This window comes from Sinohyriopsis cumingii, unplaced genomic scaffold (assembly GCF_028554795.1).
Source record: "Sinohyriopsis cumingii isolate HCF-2022 unplaced genomic scaffold, ASM2855479v2 utg003875l, whole genome shotgun sequence".
Classification (NCBI taxonomy): domain Eukaryota; kingdom Metazoa; phylum Mollusca; class Bivalvia; order Unionida; family Unionidae; genus Sinohyriopsis; species Sinohyriopsis cumingii.
In genome coordinates, this window is record NW_028316617.1 from 33,646 (window position 1) to 56,538 (window position 22,893).

Consider the following 22,893-nt stretch of genomic DNA (forward strand, 5'->3'; position numbering starts at 1 on the left):
CGTGGGTTTGATCCCCGGCCGAGTCATACCAAAGACTTACAAAAATGGTACTAACAGCTGCCTTGCTTGGTGCTCAGCATTAAGAGGCTAGTGCTAGGACTGGTCGGCCTGGTGTCAGGATAATGTGACTGGATGGGACATCATGCTACATGACTGTGGCATGATGCCCCAGTGCTAGACATCACTATAAACTGCCACACTGCAGACATTGTAGCGATATGACTGAAAAATTGTTAAAGCTATGTTAAAAATCCAAGTCACACACACACACAATGCACTTCACTGAACATGATGGTGAACATGGCAGTATACTGTAGGGAACATAGGTAATTCATTATAGATTTTGATGATTAGCAACTGTTAAAGTGTTCTATTATTGGTAGTAAACGAACTCTGTTCCTCAGTGATCAGAGCTATGGCAATGTTTATGGATATCATGATAAAATATCAAGCTTTTAAAAGTGCTTCATGTAGGATTTATGTAGAATAGACCTGTTACATATTCCCGCAAATTGTCTGGGGCAGTTAATGAAAGTAGGATCTTAGTAATTAGCATGCTGGACTCCTGACCAGAAGGGTGAATGTTCAGATCCTATCATTGAATCAGCCAGGGTCAGCTACTGTGGTGTACCTCAGGCAAGGTGTTGTATTCCAGTTGCCTCATCACTAAATAACCAGCTTGGTTTACTGTGCCATAAGACACCAAACCATACCATTAGGATCTCGTATAGTAGAGAAATTAAGATGATTCTAATGACAGTGCTGTTAATACATGTATACCTAATTGATTAGTGCAGTCACTTTAACTCGCACCTGATTGATATTTAATCACAGAATACATGTTGAAGAGGAAATTTAAAGTGACTGCGTAAATATGAATTAGTAGTTGTAGTTTTTTGCTGCTGAAGAGTTGATGGGTTTGCTTGTCGTCTGTCAGTCTGTTAGTAAAGTTTGTTGTTCCTACTCCTAAACTGCCCTAAATATTACCATAAACCTTTATACAGACATTTATGCTATAGGCTAGTAGGTCTTTAATGGAAATGGTAATGCTTGGACCTCCAATATAGCAGTCAGTAGCCATTCTGAAAATCTTATTATCACCACTCCTCCTTCATGGAAAATAATATTGAGATGGGGATTTCACTGCAAGAATTCTTATATCTAGCTGGACCTAATTGAAAATAATGCCATTTGGGCATCCAATAGGGCTGCCACAGTTGTCAGCTGGACAATTTTGTTATCACTCCTGAATAATGGTCATATCAACATATTGTTTTGATTAAACGACTTTTTGGGATATCTAGTTGATCCTAAATGAAAATGGTGGCAGTCTGATCTCCAATATGGCCACCAGGGCAGCTGTCTTAAAATTTTCGTTTTCACTACTCTTCATTAATGCATTGAAACATCAGCAGTGGCTTTTCACCTGAAGGCTTATTATGATGTTCGGTGAAAATGATGTTACAAAAAACTTTTTATGAAGATACCTTGTATGTCCTTATTGAGGTAATGTAGGCCACTGGCCCAAATTAAAACCTTTATGTAATATCAACAAATAATAAGCACAAGTGAAATAAAAAGGATATATATAAACATAAAATAAACTATATCTTTGTTATTAAACAAAGTTTACATTACAAGATTTTTTGTGTTTCCTTTCAGTGTTTAAGATCGTAGAACACAATTAACATTTACTTGTATTTTGTAGTGCTGATAATCAGATAGTAACAACTTTACAGGAATGGGAAAGAGATAAGGAATGAAATATACACAAATAAATAAGCAGCTATGTGATTACTATTAATCATTTGTGTACATTAACAAATCATTGATTAGCTATCTATACTTTTGGTTTCCATTAGAAATCATGGATTACCTTTTTATGCTTTTGGTGTACATTATGAATCAGGAATTACCTTTCTATTCTTTTGGTGTACATTAGAATTCATGGATAACCTTTCTATGCTTTTGGTGTACATTACGAATCAGGGATTACCTTTCTATGCTCTTGGTGTACATTACGAATCAGGGATTACCTTTTTATGCTTTTGGTGTACATGATGAATTATGGATTACCTTTCTTTATTTTTGGTGTACATTAGAATTCATGGATTACCTTTCTATGCTTTTGGTGTATATTACGAATCATGGATTACCTTTCTATGCTTTTTTTGTACATTATGAATCATGGATTACCTTTCTATGCTTTTTTTGTACATTATGAATCATGGATCACCTTTCTGTGCTTTTGGTGTACATTACAAATCATGGATTACCTTTCTATGTTTAAGTGCATATGCTGAATATTTACATATTGAGTTCAGTGTATGTTTGTTTTACTTTGCAATGCAAAACTTTTCTCGGAAGGGTTTACAAAAACAATATTTACATAAATACAGTTTATGAAGCTGTTCAAGAGGTGTGCACTCATAAAGACTGTGGTCTTTTGTTTCAATATCACATTTACAAAACATTATTTTATGATACGGAGTGTGGTCATATATATCCATATTGACCACAATGCTCAGATAAACAGCCCCACAAAATAAGCTATCTTATAAAATGTGAAGAAAACAATGGATTTGACTTGGATATCTGGATTTTCTTTTTGGACAGTACATGTAAGTCCCTTTTTGGGACTGTTATTGATAGTATTATTATTATATCACTCCCTCGGTATAATACCTTCATTATAACAGTTTTTGTTATGAGGTTGAGTTTTATCATTGATTTCATTTCATTAAGTGATAGTAAAATTATGTGTATGATGTACCAGTGTTTCCCTTTACGCACATTTGTGCGTCAGGGACGCATGCTGGAGAAAATTGACGCACACATTTTGTTGCCATGCATTTTTCTGATGCAAGGGATTCGCATAATGCAATCAGGATTTTTTATTTAATATCCAATGCATTGGACGAAGGGTGGCATCGTGTATACTTCGAGCATAGGTATTGACTGGTTCCCCGCTTTGTTTACTTCCTGTGTTGGGCTCCTCTATTCGTATAATGGAGTGGAACGCAGGGAACATACGAAATAAGGAACCAGACTAGCATAGGCAATGTTATGACAGAGTAGCTTCCCCATATCTCGCGAGCTCTCACGCGATTTTAATTGAGCTCAGCAAGATGTCATCTTGATGTTTAACCTCAATGCTTGTTGCACTAGAAAGTGATCTCCAGATTAAAACGTCGTGTACTAAAAATCATTAGTGAAGAAAGTGAAAGAAGCAGAACACAAAAGAGTAACTGTGGATCTAACTTTAATGAAAAATGGAGAAAATAATTCCCTTGACTGGAATACGGCACATCCATTAGGATTACCGGTGTGACTTCTGATAGCGTGATTGCGAAGACTGCAGAAGTGAATAATCCTTTCGTGACAGGGTTTTAGAATTTTAACAAATCTGCCCTCGTTCACCACAAGATATCTGGAGAACACATTATAACCCAAGACATTCTTTCACAACAAAGAAATCAGTAAACTTGCCGAGACAAATGCGTTTATTTGGATTACACAGTCAGGGGGTCATTGCAGATTTTTTTGGTTTTTAACTTTGCTGCAGTAAAAGAAAGACCTTAAAGTTCAAGTGTAACTTATTAGAAACAAGATGAAAAATTAGCCTCCATTTTTGGATAAATTTGTTCTAGGACGAAGTACAATGAAACCGATGATGGTACACATTTTATGACAGGCAGTAAATTGACTGCTATTCGGTTAAAAAGATTTATTAGGCTTTTTGTATTGGCTTGTATGTAAAAAGATTATAAGGAGACTGTTAAAAGTACGATTTTAAAAGAAAAATTAACTAATAAAATTATTCTTTGAATGGACAATGCATTTGTTTGTTAACTGTGCATGTTGGTTTATTTGTATGTTTAGAGAGAGAGAGAGAGAGAGAGAGAGAGAGAGAAAGAGTATGTTGTGCAAGTTGCAATATCTTATTTCAAGCTGAAAATGTACAAGTTGGATGAAAATTTGTCAGTATATTTTTGACCCCCACATTTTTTATTTGACCCCCAGTTCTGATACCAAGGTTTTTTTTTAACCCTCAGTTTTACACCCCTGGGGGATACACTGTGTACTTCGTCCCACAGTAAGGTAATGATCAGTCATCCTCATGATCGTCATCATTATCACCATCATCATCATCAATACCAACAGTAATCATGAAAGTTAACAAAGTAAATCAGCATAGTTATGTTCCTGTTATTCAGTGGCCCCAGGTGGTCACATGGTCTAAAGTACTTGCCTTTACCAATTACTGCCATCTCAACTCGGTCATGTGGGTCCAAGTCTCAGGCTCAGCCAGGATGGGTATACAAGAAAGCTGCCAGTAGCTTCCCATGGGTCAGTGGTTCTTTCTGGGTTTCCTGTTTCTTCCACCATATATAGCCTATCTTGCTCTTAGAAATGGTGTTAAACCCCACAACAACAAGATCATGTGACCCAAACTACTTTTCAAAAATAAACATAGTAAAAGCAAAATTAAAGATGAAACTTTTATGAATGATTTAAAATGACATTCGTATTTACTGTTTCTCTGATGATTACATTAAATTTATCTCAGGTTAAAAGAAAATAACTTTGTGTTTATTTCTGGTACATGTATAGGAATCACAGGAATCTGCCATTGTTGATTCACCTGATCATCTGGATCAAAATGGCTGTTTCTTAAGTCATGTGATCGCTTAGCTTACTTTATATACTCACTTATAAGTGGAGTCCAGCTGCAAACAATACAGACCCTGATTTGCATCCCATAATGCATTAGAAGATCAGGGTCTGTATTGTTCTTCTGGTTACTGAGAAACTGCAGGGACACCAATCTACCACTGCATTACGTGACATGTTATCTAGGTCTGCGCAGTTTGCAGTTGGACACCACTTAAGGGCATGTACATGTGATATGTCAACCAAGATAATTTCAGTTACCAATTATGTTCAGTCCTTTTTTATACCACTGTGCACTGCATTGTTTAAGATGCATAACCTTGTTCACTACAACATAGTGCATAACCTTTTTCACTGCCGTGTTTTCACTCGTTAACTACAATGTTCTAGTTCATTCAGTTTGGTGCACTACTATATTTGCTATTGTACACTGCCAAATTCAGAAAGGTGCACTACCTTGTTTACTTAATGTGTAAATTGAAGTTCACTTCTAGTTCCAAGTTGATGTACAAGAACTGTACTCTGTGTAATGTTTCTTTCAGACACAAGTAAATTCTTTAATTGCATAAATCATGTCTTGCATAAATCATGTCTTGCAGGTCCTGTATCAGATGAAAATCCTGACCACTGCCTTATTTTCGGTGCTGATGTTAAATAAACAGTTGAGTAAGTTACAGTGGCTCTCACTAATTTTCCTTATGGCAGGAGTTGTATTGGTTGAGTTGCAGCCAGAAAATACTCGGAGCCCTAAAGCATCTACAATTCAAAATCCAATAATTGGTTTTCTTGCAGTGTTCATTTATTGTGTCATGTCAGGATTTGCTGGTGTTTATTTTGAAAAAATCCTGAAAGGGACACATCAGACAGTATGGCTTAGGAATGTCCAGCTTGGATTCCTAGGAGCAGTGTTTGGACTCATTACCATGGGAATCGAGGATGGGTCAAAGGTCAGAAGCAATGGATTTTTTTTTGGATATGACATTGTTGTTTGGTGTGTTATACTGCTGCAGTGCTTTGGAGGTCTGGTTGTGGCTGTGGTGGTGAAATATGCTGACAATATTCTGAAAGGATTTGCCACATCTGCAGCTATAATCATCTCATGTGTTGCATCTATGTATTTTTTCTACTTTCAACTTTCAGTTCAATTTGTAATTGGTGCAGTTTTTGTCATTGTATCAATTTACATGTATGGAAAATTTGTGCCAGAACCAAAAGTTACAGTTGGTGTACCAAATGGAATACCTAAAGTTTGACATAAGATCCATTCTTCATAAAATCAATGAAATCCTTTCACCTGAGTGATGTGAAGCATCAAATATATTTTATTATCTTTCTATACCACCATTTCTGTGAAATGAACCTGTATAGAATTCCCTACATATATATACACACATCCACTGAGTACAACTATGTCATTAACTTATTATTGCACTTGGCAGATTTCATAAAAATCTATTAGTTCAGACTGGATCTGAACTTAGTAACTTCCATTGAATCGGACAGGTAACATGACCAGAAAACCTGATCCAACATATCAAGTATCAGAATATTGTGTTTTAGTTGTCCTTTCCTTGTCACTATAAAAACAATATCTGTTGATAAAATATGTTTATTTAAATTTTAAGTATTCATATATTATTAATATTTCATATCTTATTTATTAAAATTTCATATCTTACAAATAGAATTGTGGGCTTTGCATGAGTCATAAAATCATTTCTCATTCTTTTGAAAAATATTGATTTAAATTATATCTGTTGATTTTGAATGGCAAAAACAACAATTCCATTGTGCTTCTCTGGTTGACTCTCTCATACACATGTAATTTATGTATTGACTATTTTATTTTCTTCTTGATATTTCTGAGTTTATTTACCTAGTAGCTTACCTCTGGAATTATGAAAGTAGATGATTATATAAATCTCAACTAGCACCACACCGATTCAGCAAAAGAAGGTCAATATAACCCACATTTCAGATTTAACTGGCCTGGGTAGGGGAAAAAATGTAGTTTAAATGATGACCAAATAGATTTTTTATCTTCTGTATGCATACTGTTGTACCTGGAATCAGGAAACTTGATGAGATGATGCATCTTTACAAGTACGGTAGTCTCATCTCCAAAGTAGTTCACTGTGACCCAGATTTCATGCGTCACTTTGTTAACTCTTGTGTTTTGACTGTTCATAAGTGAATCATTAAAGTGGCTGATTGTATACATCTCTTTTAGTATTGCATCAATGCATAAAGGTCACTGTGACTTACATTTCCCATTTTAGTAGCTCAGATTCAGTTTTTACTTAAAACTCTTGACCACATAGATGTTTTGCCAGTAGTTTGCATACTATTCCTCCCATGAATCATGAACTTATTTATGAGTTGCATCTCGTTAAACACTCCTCCCTCACTTCAAAAGTAAAAGCGGGTCACTATGGTCCATATTGTATACTTCACTGACTTGGCTGAAATTTTGTCTTTGATGTTCATTTCTCAGGCAGTGTTCATGCTAGAAACATGAAATAGATCATGGTATGCATATCATTTAGTACCAGACCCATCCAACAATAAAGCTCATTGCAACTTATTTTAAATGTTTTCATGATGAGTTAAGTTTTTGTGTTTAGCTCATGGCCACACGAGTTTGGCATTCTTTATGTATAATCTTTATGTTTACTATCCTATCAAGAATCATGAGATGTGGTAGTAGGGGATGCATCTTGGTAACTACACCCTTACTGCAAAAAACAGGTCTCAGTGATCTATATTTCACATAAATTATATATTTTGATAGGTTACCCTAATCTTATTTTATTAGTATTTTACATAATGAATTAAATGAGTTGACTGAATACTTTTCATGTGGGACTTGAGGGATACTGGCTGTTCAAGGTAATCATTATCTGCATGAAATATGCTGTTGCTGCCGGCTGTCACTCCAAACTTACTCTAAGCCTCCGACTTTCTTACAGTTGATCATGTTTTTAGGGACAGACAATGATAATTGCTTCTAGAGTATATTTTAAGGAAATTAATATTTATTCAAAATAAAGAACAACATTGATATTTTTTTTTCTGAACTTATTTTGGTATGTATATTTTGATATCATAGAAAACATGTTCTTTGCTATTGCTTATATCTGTGCCTAGTCACTGTACGTGCATTTGTGGTTTACTGGTGTGTCAGCACACCACTGTCTACATGAGGCTAATTAAAAGTCTAGGTTAATTACTATTCTTGTTAGACCTGATATTAAAATGAAGTGTAATCTGAATAATGGTTCACAAATTTAAAGCTTCACTATTTTTTTTTTAAATTCTGTCAGGCAGTAGTCAGTAAAGTTTGGATGGGGAAGCATTATATTCAACCAATGATATCAGTTTTTGTATATTTACAATTTTTAAAAAATAAATTATGTCAAAATAGTTGAAACCTTCGGACAAAATTTTTGAATTGCTCAGAAATTTCCAGTGAAAACTTTGTATGCTTTATTTCAATAGATGTTTTTATATCAACTTAAACAGGTCTTAGTACGAAAAGAATCTGATACCTATTTATAAAGTTCATAGATCCTATATGGAATATGAAAAGAATCTCATGTATACATCAGTATATGGTGTGTAAACATGCGTATGTGGTGTGTAAACATGCGTACGTGGTGTGTAAACATGAGTATATGGTGTGTAAACATGAGTATATAGTGTGTAAATATGAGTATATGGTATGTAAACATGAGTATATGGTATTGTAAACATGAGTATATGGTGGTGTAAACATTAGTATATGGTAGTGTAAACATCAGTATATGGTGGTGTAAACATCAGTATATGGTGGTGTAAACATCAGTATATGGTGGTGTAAACATCATTGTATAGAAGTGTAAACATCAGTATATGGTGGTGTAAACATCAGTATATGGTAGTGTAAACATGAGTATATGGTGGTGTAAACATCAGTATATGGTGGTGTAAACATCATTGTATAGAAGTGTAAACATGAGTATATGGTGGTGTAAACATCAGTATATGGTGTGTAAACATGAGTATATAGTGTGTAAATATGAGTATATGGTGTGTAAATATGAGTATATGGTATTGTAAACATGAGTATATGGTGGTGTAAACATTAGTATATGGTAGTGTAAACATCAGTATATGGTGGTGTAAACATCAGTATATGGTAGTGTAAACATGAGTATATGGTGGTGTAAACATCAGTATATGGTGGTGTAAACATCATTGTATAGAAGTGTAAACATGAGTATATGGTGGTGTAAACATCAGTATATGGTGTGTAAACATGAGTATATAGTGTGTAAATATGAGTATATGGTGTGTAAATATGAGTATATGGTATTGTAAACATGAGTATATGGTGGTGTAAACATTAGTATATGGTAGTGTAAACATCAGTATATGGTGGTGTAAACATCAGTATATGGTGGTGTAAACATCAGTATATGGTGGTGTAAACATCAGTATATGGTGGTGTAAACATCATTGTATAGAAGTGTAAACATCAGTATATGGTGGTGTAAACATTAGTATATGGTAGTGTAAACATCAGTATATGGTGGTGTAAACATGAGTATATGGTATTGTAAACATCAGTATATGGTGGTGTAAACATCAGTATATGGTAGTGTAAACATCAGTATATGGTGGTGTAAACATCATTGTATAGAAGTGTAAACATCAGTATATGGTGGTGTAAACATCAGTATATGGTAGTGTAAACATCAGTGTATAGAAGTGTAAACATCAGGATATGGTAGTGTAAACACAAGTGTATAGTAGTGGAAACATGAGTATATGGTTCTGTAAGGTTAAAATTTAACCCAGTTCAAAAAGAAAGATGAAAACAATGAAATATCCCGCATTCTACTGCAGCTAATAATGAATGAAAAATTAAATGTAAATCGAATAATAATTACCAAATTTTATTTTAAAATTCCCAGCACATTTATAGTAAATATTTTCCGTATAAGTGTTTAGGATTTCAGAATTAGTAATGGGACTAAAGATATTCCAAAAGATTTTTATTTTCCTGGTGTGATATCTTAAGTAGGATACAACTGAGCCCTGAAGGCCATTTGTCCCCTCCATTCCTCTGTACTAATATTTCATTATATAGTGACCCTCTGTCTGACACAACCAGTGACTGCAATTCATTAGTCCCATCAACCCCTGTCATCTTCTAGAAATGTATAGCATAAAGATCATCTTGTTCACAAAAAATTCTCTAGTGATGCAAGATCCAATGTTTTTACTGTATTACAGCTTTTTAGATCAATCAGAAATCTGCATTGACTGAAATTAATAAGATGTTTTTTTTTCCTAAATGCAGAGGAGGTGAATTTCATTAATATCACATTTGTAGTTCTTAAATTTAAAGACCACATTTCTATGGACCATCCTAACTTTTTTCTGCTCTTGTGACATTTAATAAATACCCAATATTGGATAATACATTTGAAATTTTTATTAATGCTGATTTAAAAAAAATATTATGTACAGTTAATTTCTGTAAGCTTAATTTTACATTTTTTATTTTTTAAGTTTTAACTTAAAATTTAATTGTTTTATGTGCCAGAATTAATTTTCATGGACAATTTCGCAGCAGTACTGTATTGGCAGGTGCAGTGCATGTGATACAGTCTTTATTGGAATATGTGATGTATGTGATAGTCTATTGACATATGTGATGTATGTGATATAGTCTATTGGCATATGTGATGTATGTGATATAGTCTATTGGCATATGTGATGTATGTGATATAGTCTATTGGCATATGTGATGTATGTGATATAGTCTATTGGCATATGTGATGTATGTGATATAGTGTTTATCAGCAGATGCAATGTATATGATATAGAGTTTTGGGTGTTATTATAATTTAGTGCTGTATGAATAGGTTTTTAGTGAATGTTTGTGTAAATATGAGGTGAAAAATGTACTGCATGTGAAAAAAGAGGGAAATCATGCTGTGACATTACATATTTAATTGAGGGAAAGCATGTTATGACAATATATTTTCTATTACATATCTACAAGTAAGGGAAATCATGCTATGGCAACATTTTTTGTATTATATGTGTAAAAGTGAGGGAAATCATGTTATGACAGTATATTTTCTATTACATGTCTACCAGTAAGGGAAATCATGCTATGGCAACATATTTTGTATATATGTGTAAAAGTGAGGGAAATCATGTTATAAGATATTTTGTATCAGTTTTTTGGTTCATTTTACTGTTTAAAGACTAGGAGAGTTGATGTAATGGTTGTGAATCGTTGGCTTCCTTTGTCTGGCATCCATTTAGAATGGTATGTTATCCTTTGTACTCCACAGCCAGCAGAATCAATGTAACAAAGTCTAGAATATAGTTTTATCCCAAGGTTGCTTCTAATTGAAAATAGTGCCTGCTCAATATGGCCATCATGGCTGCCATCTTGAAAAACTTCTTGTTAGTTACTACTCCTAACTTTTTATAATATTGTAGTTCATCTCTGACTCGCAATATGGCCACCACTGTAGCCATTGTGAGAATCCTGTTATTGTTACATCTTCTGAACAGATTGGTGTTTTATTATGAACTTTACTTGAAACACTTTTTATGTAAATCTTATCTCCAACATGGCTACCATGGCATTGATATTAAAAATCTCTTTTTGTATGTAGCTGCCTATTATTAACATGGCGTTTGTATTCCCCAGTCAAATCTATCATGGAGGTATGTAGTGTTGCTGAGCCTAAGTGAAAAAGGCTCCTATCCAACTTCTGACTTGGCTGCCAGTTATCTTGAAAATCTTTTTTATCATTATTCCTCCTGAATGGATGGTTGTATTGACATCAATTCTCGAAAAAGTTTTATCTGATATGTAGTTGGACTTTGTTAATCAGTGATGGCTTGTAGACACAAATAGATTTTGATCAGTGTTGGTATCTTACAATGTCTCAGCACTTTTATGACACGGTTTGATGACAATCCCAAAATGAACTTGCAGTCAAATTCAGAGGTCACTTCTTAACATGTTGTGCTTCAGTGAGCTTGTGAGTACAGTGACTTGTATACATACAAATGGATTTTGACTAAACAATTTATTTAGTTGCATTTCAGAAAAATATCAGTGGAGTTGATAGAGATCACTCTGTGATATATATTCAAAGGACAAAACGTTATGGCTCTGGTTATTGTTTGTAATGGCTTGTGGGCATCATGACATACAAATTTTAATGGATTGGTTTGATGAATATAAATGAAGAAAAGTGTGAGTGAGTGCAAGTTCAGTGGTCATTACTTGCAAGTTTGAACTATCCAGACTTACAACATTGAATTACTCCTGTCTTATTCTTCATCTAGCCTAAAAAGTTTCAAATTAAAATTATCATGGAACATTTCCAATTTAATCTTAAAAATTTTGGCACTCATTTTCAGCTTGTTATTAGCAATAATTTTAAAAAAAAGTGCAGCCTAGAAGTATTTTGTTACTCTCGAAGTCAAAGACCAAAACAAGATACAAACCAAGTTGAAGACCCAAAACAAGATACATACCAAGTCAGTCTGATTAAAATCAGATCTCCACTGTCCTACATGAAGCTCTGAGAGCGACTACTTAGAGGTCATGTTCAGGTGACCTATGACATTACCATAATCACTAATTTTATCATCCAGTCAAATGAAGTCTTACATCATCACATTTGGGAGACTGGGCAACATGGTTGAAGAGCATCACTGTTGCCGAATGATTTGATTCACTTTCAGATTTCTGAAAGCTGAATTTCCATTAGCTAATTCAAAGGACAAATGGAACATGACTCCTTAAGGACTGAGGAGATCTGGTTTTAATCAAATTGCAAACCAGGTCAGAGACCTAAACAAGATACACACAAAGTCTGTTGCCTGTTTGTTTACTCTCAAAGTCAAAAACTTGAACAAGATACAAACCAAGTCATTCACCTGTAAATTCTGGATAATATCTTGTGAATACAACAGTTGTAACACAAAGTAATTATTAATTTGAACCAAACTAGACAGGCTGAGCTTTACAATATTTAGAAATGGTCTGCTAGCTATGACATCAGGCTCAAGGTCATAAGTTATGATGTATCTTGCATATATGATGATTTAAACTTATAAGAATATTTTTTTTTACTAAACGTGGTATGTCGGGATTTGTTAAGATTACCTGTAAGAATATTTTTAATACCAAACTTGGTACATTGGGATTTTTTAGATTACATTTAAAAATATTTCTTTTTGCCAAATTTGGTACATTAGAATTGTTTAGACTACATATAAGAATATTGTTCATGTAACAAACTTGGTATGTTAGGATTTGTTAAAATTACCTCAGATGGTTTTCATACTGAGCAGTTTAAAAGCATAAACAGACAAAGGGAACTTAATTCTCATGGGTTTGTCCTAATTAGTTCTTTTTGGCCAATATAGCCTCAGTTCCAGTAATGACTATTGTTCTAATGTCATAGTTTACCATACAATGATAGAGAGGAGTATAATGTAGGAGTGAGGATGATATTTCACTGAAAAGAGAGACAGAGACAGATTTTCAGAGAGTAAGAAAAAAATTAGAGAGAAAAATTTGAAGCATATTTATATACATTGAAATCAGTTGCCTTATTACATGAATGTCATGATAGTTCTTGTATATTCCTTGTTGCTGTACAATCATGCATTTTTCTCAGGGAAATTGCAGGTTAGCTGTTACTGTGCTAAACACTGTAAAGTTTGGGTTCATGGCATTATGTCTTGCAAAATATCTTTAAGTATTATCTTTGAAATTATATTGTTGTATGGGCAGGATAATGTTTAAATATTTTGACCAATATGACTACAGAGTTTTAAGATGTATTTAATTTAATTCATCTGTATACTGAAAGTTTATGTTTTATGCAAGCTGGGCTCTGCTTGTATCATTAATAATAGTCAAACTTGTACAATAGCTGTATCATTAATAATAGTCAAACTTGTACAATAGCTGTATCGTTAATAATAGTCAAACTTGTATAATAGCTGTATCATTAATAATAGTTGAGCTTGTATAATAGTTGTATCATTAACAATATTTTCTCTCCATCATCTTTTTGATCATTTGTTTTGACTGTCAGATTTATACGACAATATTACAAAAGCAGGACAAACTATGTAAAGTCTAACTGCAAACATAGACCCTGATTTGTCACTGCATAATACACCAGCAGATCAGGGTCTATGATATTTATTCTACTGATTACTCACTCATAAACAAACTGCAGAGACCCAGATTTGTTGGTGCTTTATGCATTGGTAGATCTGGGTCTGTGCAGTTTGCATTTGGACTTAATTACAATCAAGCTTATGATGGTATATGATGAATGGACATTCATTTCATGCAGATGTCAACTAAGGCAAATTCTACTTTTTAAGTAATAAGTGAAGGTGAAGAGAATAAAAATTTTGACATGTTCTCGGCATCCAAATTTAATTCTTTTTTTTATCACAATGAATATAATAATACTTTGTTCTGAATTACAAGATTTGATATCACTGTAAAAAGTGCTTGTTTTTTTCACCTGCTGTAAATTTACCACTGCCATATCTGCTGTCTTGTAATGTGGCAGCAGATTGAGGGCATCAGTTTTCAAGCATGCAGCATAGACCCTGATCTACATGTACGTTATGTGACAGTAGACCTGAGTATGTGGCGTTTGTATTAAGTTGAATGTTGTACATATTAATGGCAGACAAAGAAGGAATTTTGGTGGTCTAGTCAAACCCAATCATTTCTTGTGATTTTTGATGAAAAGAAAAGAATCTTGACCGTATTAGGTAATATGAACAACCCCTTCTCAGAAATTTAAGCTATCATTGAAACTTATTCTGCGTACTCCCCTTCATATGTACATATGGTTATTTTCCTTTTCTTCACAAGATAGTGGGTGCTACATACTTTTATTATTTATTATTAGGCATTTTTGAAGCTGTTATATAATATAGTGTTTTAATATGTATTCCTAAAGTTACATGAAATGACATGTTTTGCTAACTGTTCCTTCCTTCAATAAATCACAAGATTTTAAATGCACTAAATTGCAGTTAATTTTTCAAGAAAGTTATGTTTGTGAAATATTTTTGCTAAAAGATATTGTATAATAAAAGTATTAACATCAGTTACTACCTATAATTTTATGTCACCAAGATGTTGAATTGGCAGTATTTGTGTAAATATAATATTGCTAAAATATGATTTATTGTTAAAGTTCTTATTGTTTATTCTACATCATTAATAGCACAGATTTAATATTTTTAAAAATTCATCAATGTATAGTAACTGTTGTAAAGTTGAACATGCATTGGGCAGGTCGTTTGAAAAAAAATTGAACGTTACAAAAGATCAACATATTTTCAGTGCACGTGGCAGTATTATATATTACAGTGTGATTGTGACTTTTGAAGAAAACATAACCCTCCATGTCAACAACCTATATGGTAACAGGCAGATAATTATCAAATGAGCTATGTAACCAGACTGGAATATTAAATACCATATCTAAAACGTCTGCTGGTTGGTTGAAAATAATTATTCATTAAAACAATGAAGGCTGCTGATTGGATGAAAATAATTACTCAAAATGTGAGTAATGTAATATTTTCAGAAGAAACTTATATGTGGGAATATTCAGTGCAATAGTAGGCTTGAACCTAAAACCATTTTCATTCTTGATTTTGCTGCATAGGTACTACTGATGTAAATGGTGAGATCTCACCAGGCCATAACCACTGGCGAAAGTCCAGATAAAATGTGCCCAACCCATTTTTGAAACAATTTATTAGCCATTTTGGGAAAATATGTTTGTAATTTTAGGAATAAATCATCTGCTGTGCAAGTTATGCATGTTTTCAGTCCAGCTGTAACTGCCCAGGCCTTGTGTTCACATGCATTTTAAAGCCCAGTTGTAACTGCCCATACCCTGTATCTTTCATCAAGCTGTTACTGACAGGCCCAGAACCTTTCAGCCAGCTGTAACTTAAGTGGCCTTGTATAAGGTATCAAAATTTGAGTTTGAGTATGCACTCAGGTCGAGGAGTTTCATGAAATGTAGAGATGAACTAATGAATACAGGACTTGATTTCATGAATACAGGACCTGATTGCATGGATACATGACTTGATTTCATGAATACAGGACTTGATTTCTTGAATACAGGACTTGATTTCATGAATACAGGACTTGATTGCTTGAATACAAGGCCTGATCTCATGAATACAGGACCTGATCACATGAATACAGGATTTGATTTCATGAATACAGGACATGATCTCTTGAATACAGGACATGATCCCATGAATACAGGACTTGATTTCATGAATACAGGACTTGATTTCTTGAATACAAGGCCTGATCTCATGAATAAAGGTCCTGATCACATGAATACAGGATTTGATTTCATGAATACAGGACATGATCTCATGAATACAGAACATGATCCCATGAATACAGGACTTGATTTCATGAATACAGGACTTGATCTCATGAATGCAAGACTTGATTTTATGAATACAGGACTTGATCTCATGAAAACTGAGCCTGACTAAGGTTCATGCATTATGAGGATAAAAAATATGGATGTGTCATGAGTTAAATGTCAGAAGTATGTCATGACAACCTCATTTTACTTGTGTGTTCAAGGCTTGCTGCAAATTTCGATCTCAAGATTTTATTATGTGTAAGATAATGTTACATATTCTAGAATTATTCCTGAAATGTATGTACCTTTTAAAAAATTTAATTTCGTAAAGCTTGCATTTGCTTGTTTTAAATATGCTTATGTATTCAATACAGTTTATGCATTTTTCATGTCATTTCAGTGACCTACTATAAAATAAATAAAAAATAAAAATTTTGATGTATATGTAGCACACATGTAATGAATGGGAAGATAAAATGCATGTATTTAGAACAGGGCTGGTGCAAGCCAATATGGTGTCTAGTGTGAAACAAATATTTGGTTCCTCCACCCAATCATTAAAATATTTGCTGATAAGAAAGCTCATAAGAAATTGAACAAATAAAACGATTTTCACATGAAGAAAATACAAAGGTTTTGTTTCATTTTAGCTCCTTTGTCTGATTTTACACCTCTTCTCCAATTTGGTGCCCCTCTGAAATTGGCTCTATATGCAGATGCACTGATAATTGCATATAGCTTGCACCAGCTCTGATTTGGACAAATAACAAATTCAGCAACTTTGATACAACTTCCATTTGCAAAATCATTGTACAGAAATGTTTCTTGGACATTGTTTTAATTTTTTTTTTCGAATTACCTAAAAGCAATACATCAAGGAATGATTTCAGGATTGTGGTCTGTATTTAAAAGCAGGCTTAAAAGGTTTGAGAGGGTTAAAAGTATATAACTGATGTATGCTATGTATTGTACATAAGTTTTTTTTTTTAAAAAGTGATCAGAATTAGTTTAGTGTAAACCATTCTTATTTCAGAAACTTTGCCAATATTTGTACAAATGTATGATTTAGGAGCTTCAGTAGAAGCATTTGCTGAATAGAACATGGTCTCCCCAGCATGATTTTTATGTTTAAAATTCTCTAGTCATCCTAATTGGGATAAAAACAACACAGTTGCCAAAAATATCCTTTATAAGGTAACAATATATATATATATATATATATATATATATATATATATATATATATATATATATATATATATATATATATATATATATATATATATATATATATATATCCTTTATAACAATATAATTATATTAATGACTGTTTATCTCTATTCCATTTTATTATACTCGGCTTAATGTAATTTTGCACAAATGAAGAATATATGCTTTTTTTTTCTTTTGTACTGTACATATAGTTTACAAATATGTTTCACTTGTGAGAGCAAAAAGCAAATTGTATAAAAGTGTGATCTCACAAATCAAAAAAATATTTTGGGCAGTGTAAATGAATATTTTGCTGGTTCTATTTTCATAACAGCAGCATTTGTTATTATTATACATGATTTCTGAATACTATGCTTAACCCAGCATGTATGACCATCGGTCACCTAATAGTAGCAAGGAATCCTATGTCTTGATTCATGTAGGTTTTGAAATTATGTAATGATGTATTTCTTCCTTCTAAAGGTAACAAGTCCATGTTTAAATAGTGGATGATTATGAGGATTTTTGCATAATGGTGTTCAATACTTAGTGATCCAATTACATTTTAAGGATTTACAGATTTGCAGGAGTTAAGCTTTAAATTTTAAATAACTGAACCAGTCTATGTGTGTAACAGCAAGAGGTCACATTTTTCTGACAGTCACATTGTACAGCTGTGAGGGAGATTTACTTTTGACTATACTGTTATTATTCTCATCACTTGAGTATTTTTTATTTATAGGAATTCATTATGTGTTTTACAGTTATCCCATATGTAGTAACCATGATCCAAAAAATTGGTCAAATATATGATTTTTGTACATTTTTGGCAATGATTATCCATCCAGTGTTTGGAATTATAGGCCTGTAAAATTTTGAGGAGGGAAGGGATGGGACAATTGTAACCTAAATGGTTTTAGGGAGGGGAGGGGCATATTTATCCTGTATCATTTTGGGAAGGGAAGCGCGGTGGGGGGGGACAGATTTATGAAAGTTTACTCAACAGTTTATGAAAGTTTACTCAACAAATTCAGAACATGCATCACAGAAGAGTATGGTCTTCTGTCTTGAGCATTATGCCACTGCTGGCTGTCAGAGGACTCACTGAACTAATGATACGGAAGACTATATATATATATATATATATATATATATATATATATATATATATATATATATATTCGGGGCCCTGAGTGGCCAAGTGGTCTAAAGGGCTCACCGTTACAGATCACTGCCATCTCACCTCTGTCTGCATGGGTTTAAGTCTCAGGCTCGGCCAGTGTGGGTATGTGAGAAAGCTTACTGGTAGCTTCTTGTGGGTAGATGGTTCTTTCTGGGGCTTTCCTGGGTTCTTCCTCCACCATTTATCCTGGTTGCCATGTATAGCCTATCTTGTGCTGAAAAATAGTGTTAAACCCTATGACAACAATATATATATATATATATATATATATATATATATATATATATATATATATATATATATATATATATATATATGTATCCATCCATATGGGTTAGTCTGGCCAGGATTGGTTGATAATAAAGTCAGATGTTAGTACATGTAATAAAATTCTTTTGTAACTGACAAAAATAGAGAATGTTTTATTGAAGGAATTTCAGTTCATTTTGCAGACTTGAATTTGGAAAACTTGCCATATTGCTGAAATTAGTGCAAGACTCTTTGATGCGGAATTGAAAACACATTTAGATCCAGAAAATATTTTTTTCTGTTGAGGAGCTTGTATCAAGGATATGTCTATACTTATAAATATAGGTTTCATTATAAGCATTCAGAGATTTTAAGTTGTCGAAGTTTTAATGTGATGACAATGTTTCCATGGGTTTACTTTGCGAGCTGAATTAGTACAGTGAGTCCTATAGAGAACAGTGGTTCCACATATCAGTATACAGTTAACATAACTATAAATTTAAAATTCTCATTCTGTTTGCAGATAACAAGCAAAATGAATGTATCTTAATTCTTTTCAACAGAATGATTTTCAGTGGGATATTAAACACTTTCAGACATTGCAACTGTTGCCATGAAGGTGGGGGAGGGGAGAAGTGTGTATGTGTGAGTAGATTTGGCTATGCAAGATGGGGTGTTTTGCACATTGGTTAATAACTATGCAAGCAAATATAAATTTTTTATACAGTTTACCATGTACAGAGTAATTATAGTCTCCAATTTGATATTTGCTAGTTGTGTTTTGAAACCTGATCAGTCTACCACTATACTTAAAGCTAATGACCCCTAATGATTTTGTGTCCCACCAATTTCTTCCAGTGAATATTTTGAAACTTATAGTTTGTATTTTAATTGATTTATGCCTACCTTACTTTAGTTTTATATTATAAATGTTCTGGAGGAATTTGAAGTACTTTCTGTCATTAAAATTTCAATCCCTGAAGTAGTCCATGCATGTATAGATTGTCACATTGATCTTTTACTCATTGCATAATATGACAAGGCTGATAGTATAATCTCAAACTGAAGACAGACAATAAGTCTTGACTGGACAGATTTATTTTAATATTTTTGAGTTGCACTTTTGATTTGGTTGGTAAGCATGATATAGAAATTTAATTTACAATTCACTAATGTAATCTTCGATAAGCAGAACTATGTAATGTTTACTTATGCATTCTACTGCCATACATTGGTCTGTCAAATGAATCGAGGTTTGATAAAGGAGTCACAGTATTAATGATATGGAAGAATTGGAACCAGTCTTGAAATGGGTGGAAATACAATTGAGTATGTATAAGTTTGGCTGGGGCCAGGATTGGTTGATAATGAAAAGTAGCATTTTAGTAACAAGACTAAGAGTTTATCCTAGTTGTAACTGAAGAAAATAGAGATAATGTTTTATTGATGTAATTTCAGTCCTTTTAGAGACTTAAGGTTGAAAAACTCATTTAGAAACTTAAAGTTGTTGAATTTTTTAATATTGTAATGTTTCCATGGTTTTCTTTAATGGGAGCTGAATAAGTACAATGAGTACTTCAGGTTCTGTTGTCATTACTTTGTCAAAAAGATTACAGTTATGCTAACTAAAAATTTTCTCCATTGATATTGTATACAGATACCTCCCAAAAAGGAGGATGGAAAGTCTGTGCTTGTTAACAATATCTAGGCATTGAAAAAGAGAAAGACATGGTATTTATAATGACAACAGTTTTGTCATTCTAATATCAGTCATGGCATTTATTATTGGTGGTTAATTGATTTCATTGCCTTATAACCCTAGGTCCAGAGAGAAGCTTACAGACATCAATAATTAATTGGTACTTGTCAATCTATGCAGAAAATCCACAGATAATAGGGAAGTATTAACTGTAAGGAGGGTTGGTTGGTTAAAAACTCGGACGATTTTATTTTCTTATTATAAAGTTGTAGAATTGCTAAATATAACCTATCATTTCTTTTTGTTTTAGTGCATGAAGTTATGAACTTTCAGAGAGAAAAAAAATTATTTTGATAATTTAACAGTGTATGTCTTGGAAAGGAAGAAAGAATCATGAGCATAAAAGATACGTACTTTAACAACTATTTTCAATTTCAAGATGTTTAGTACCCTGCAGATAATGAAAAGGATTTTTGGAAAACTTATAATGAATTCTTTCTATACTGCAGATAATGAAAAGGATTTTTAATGAATTCTGTATATACTGCAAGTATAGAAATGGATTTTTGGAAAACATGTAAGCAGCCTGCTCAGTTTGATCTTTGTAATTGGAATGAACTGCTATTATCCACAAAATCTATAAAGTAAAAGTTGGCTGGTAGCACTCAAAATTGGCAAGCCAGTATCATAGGCTGGTAACTAGTAAAATCGCAATTATTTAGTCTGAGACACCATTTGCACAACATGGATGTCATTGCCACAATAGCATGTTTGGAAAGTCCTTCTGAACTGCAGAGATTGGTTTGTATTTTGTTCAGAGATGGTGGTTAATAGTTATCTGGACTCTTCATTGCACAGGAAGTGTAAATGCAGTTGTTGTCTGCATGTATGGATGAGTCTTTATTGGGAGAAAAAACTTGTTTAAATTTAGTCAATTTAAAATAAAAGAACAGTTTTGCTTTCCAGTTGACATGTTTATTTTCTTTGAAATCGGGGTAGAAATGTTCCATGGGTGAACAGTATGTATTTTTCAATGAAGCCTACAAATGTCCATCGATGAATATTGGGGGTTGTATATTCAAATTGGCAATAGTTGCTTGAATCATTTAGATTGTTTTTCAAATGATTTAATCATTGGATATGTTATATGTACATGTAAGTATACATTAATTTTCCAATAATGTACAACTTAAATGGGTATTAAATTATAAAATGGTTTAATGATTGTAGTTTTTCGTGCTTGTTTTTCTGTCAGTGGTATGTGTGTTGACCCTTCTTATCACTAGGCATTTCTCTGTCAAATAAATTTCCTGATCACTTTACATTAAGATATCTTTCTTTGCCCGCTAAGAATCAAGCCATCGTGAATAAAAATGGAAAATGTGTTTCTGTCTGTATATTATAAAGGCAAAGCAAAGCAGCTCTTACAGGTTAACTCCCCTTTCTACCCACTTGGTGGCTACCATTATACCCGGTTTAAGCCCGTTTTTACTTTATAGCTGCAGTTTGGTTAGATGTCCTCCAGATAATACAGTTAATTCTACAACTTAAATTTAATGCATTTCTTATCACAGTAAGTCAAAATGCTGCTTTTTGATGCACATTACATTCATGTGAATTTGTAGATATTTTTGCAATTCTCATACCATTATTGTCACATGATTTTCATCGGTAACGTTCAGTTTCATCAGAAAGAATACATTTTTGGGCACACTACAGTTATTAACTATAATACTTCTAAGTAGTTTCGAGAACATGGTTTACATAATTTCAGGCATTGGAATCGCATACATGTACATGTAATGCTTCGTCAAAGTTAAAAACATTGTTTCGACTTCCTCCTTTACTACCACACGATTTTTTTGTCTAGTCGTAAAAGCAGCTAATGATTATTGCTGTTTTTCTATACACTTCTCTTTCTGTTCTCTACTTCTGTTACGGCATCAAACTGAGGAGGTGAGAAAGCAAGAGGCACAAAAGCCACCCTTTAACTTTCAGCGCAATCTTCCATCTCCTCTCAACAACGGCAGGGTTTGAGCAGCAGAGAGACTGAGCCCACCAACTATTTCGTCCAACAGGACCATCTATCAAAAACATTTCTGATAGAAGTTCTTATTTCACAAAATAAACCCTTCTAGCCAGAAACTATGATGACTAAATCCTCTTTTCTGGCTAGAAGGGTTATTTCGACAGCGATAACTCACTATAAAAAATGTTTCTTGACCGGGGTGACGTCGACGAAACACTTGGTGGCTCAGTCTCTCTGCTGCTATCATGTAAAATATTTTAGGATTTCTGTTGTGAATTAAAAATTTAAGTTAACAATAATGGCCAACATCGGAGAAGCACATTCCGCTAGACTAGCTCGAGAGCGACTAGAAGCAATAAAAAAATTTCTTCCTGTACGA

General features: G+C 33.3%; 1 protein-coding gene across 2 annotated transcripts in view; it reads left to right on the forward strand.

Annotated features, from left to right (window-relative positions):
- The window catches only part of LOC149769399 (UDP-galactose translocator-like), a 35,731-nt gene extending 14,017 nt beyond the window's left edge, over positions 1–21,714 (forward strand). For both annotated transcript variants that reach the window (XM_089949908.1, XM_089949909.1), the window contains exon 3: positions 5,274–21,714. In XM_089949908.1, coding sequence (XP_089806034.1) covers positions 5,274–5,927 — 654 coding nt within the window. In that variant the 3' untranslated portion in view covers positions 5,928–21,714. The remainder of the gene's footprint in view (positions 1–5,273) is intronic.
- Positions 21,715–22,893: the final 1,179 nt, after the last annotated feature.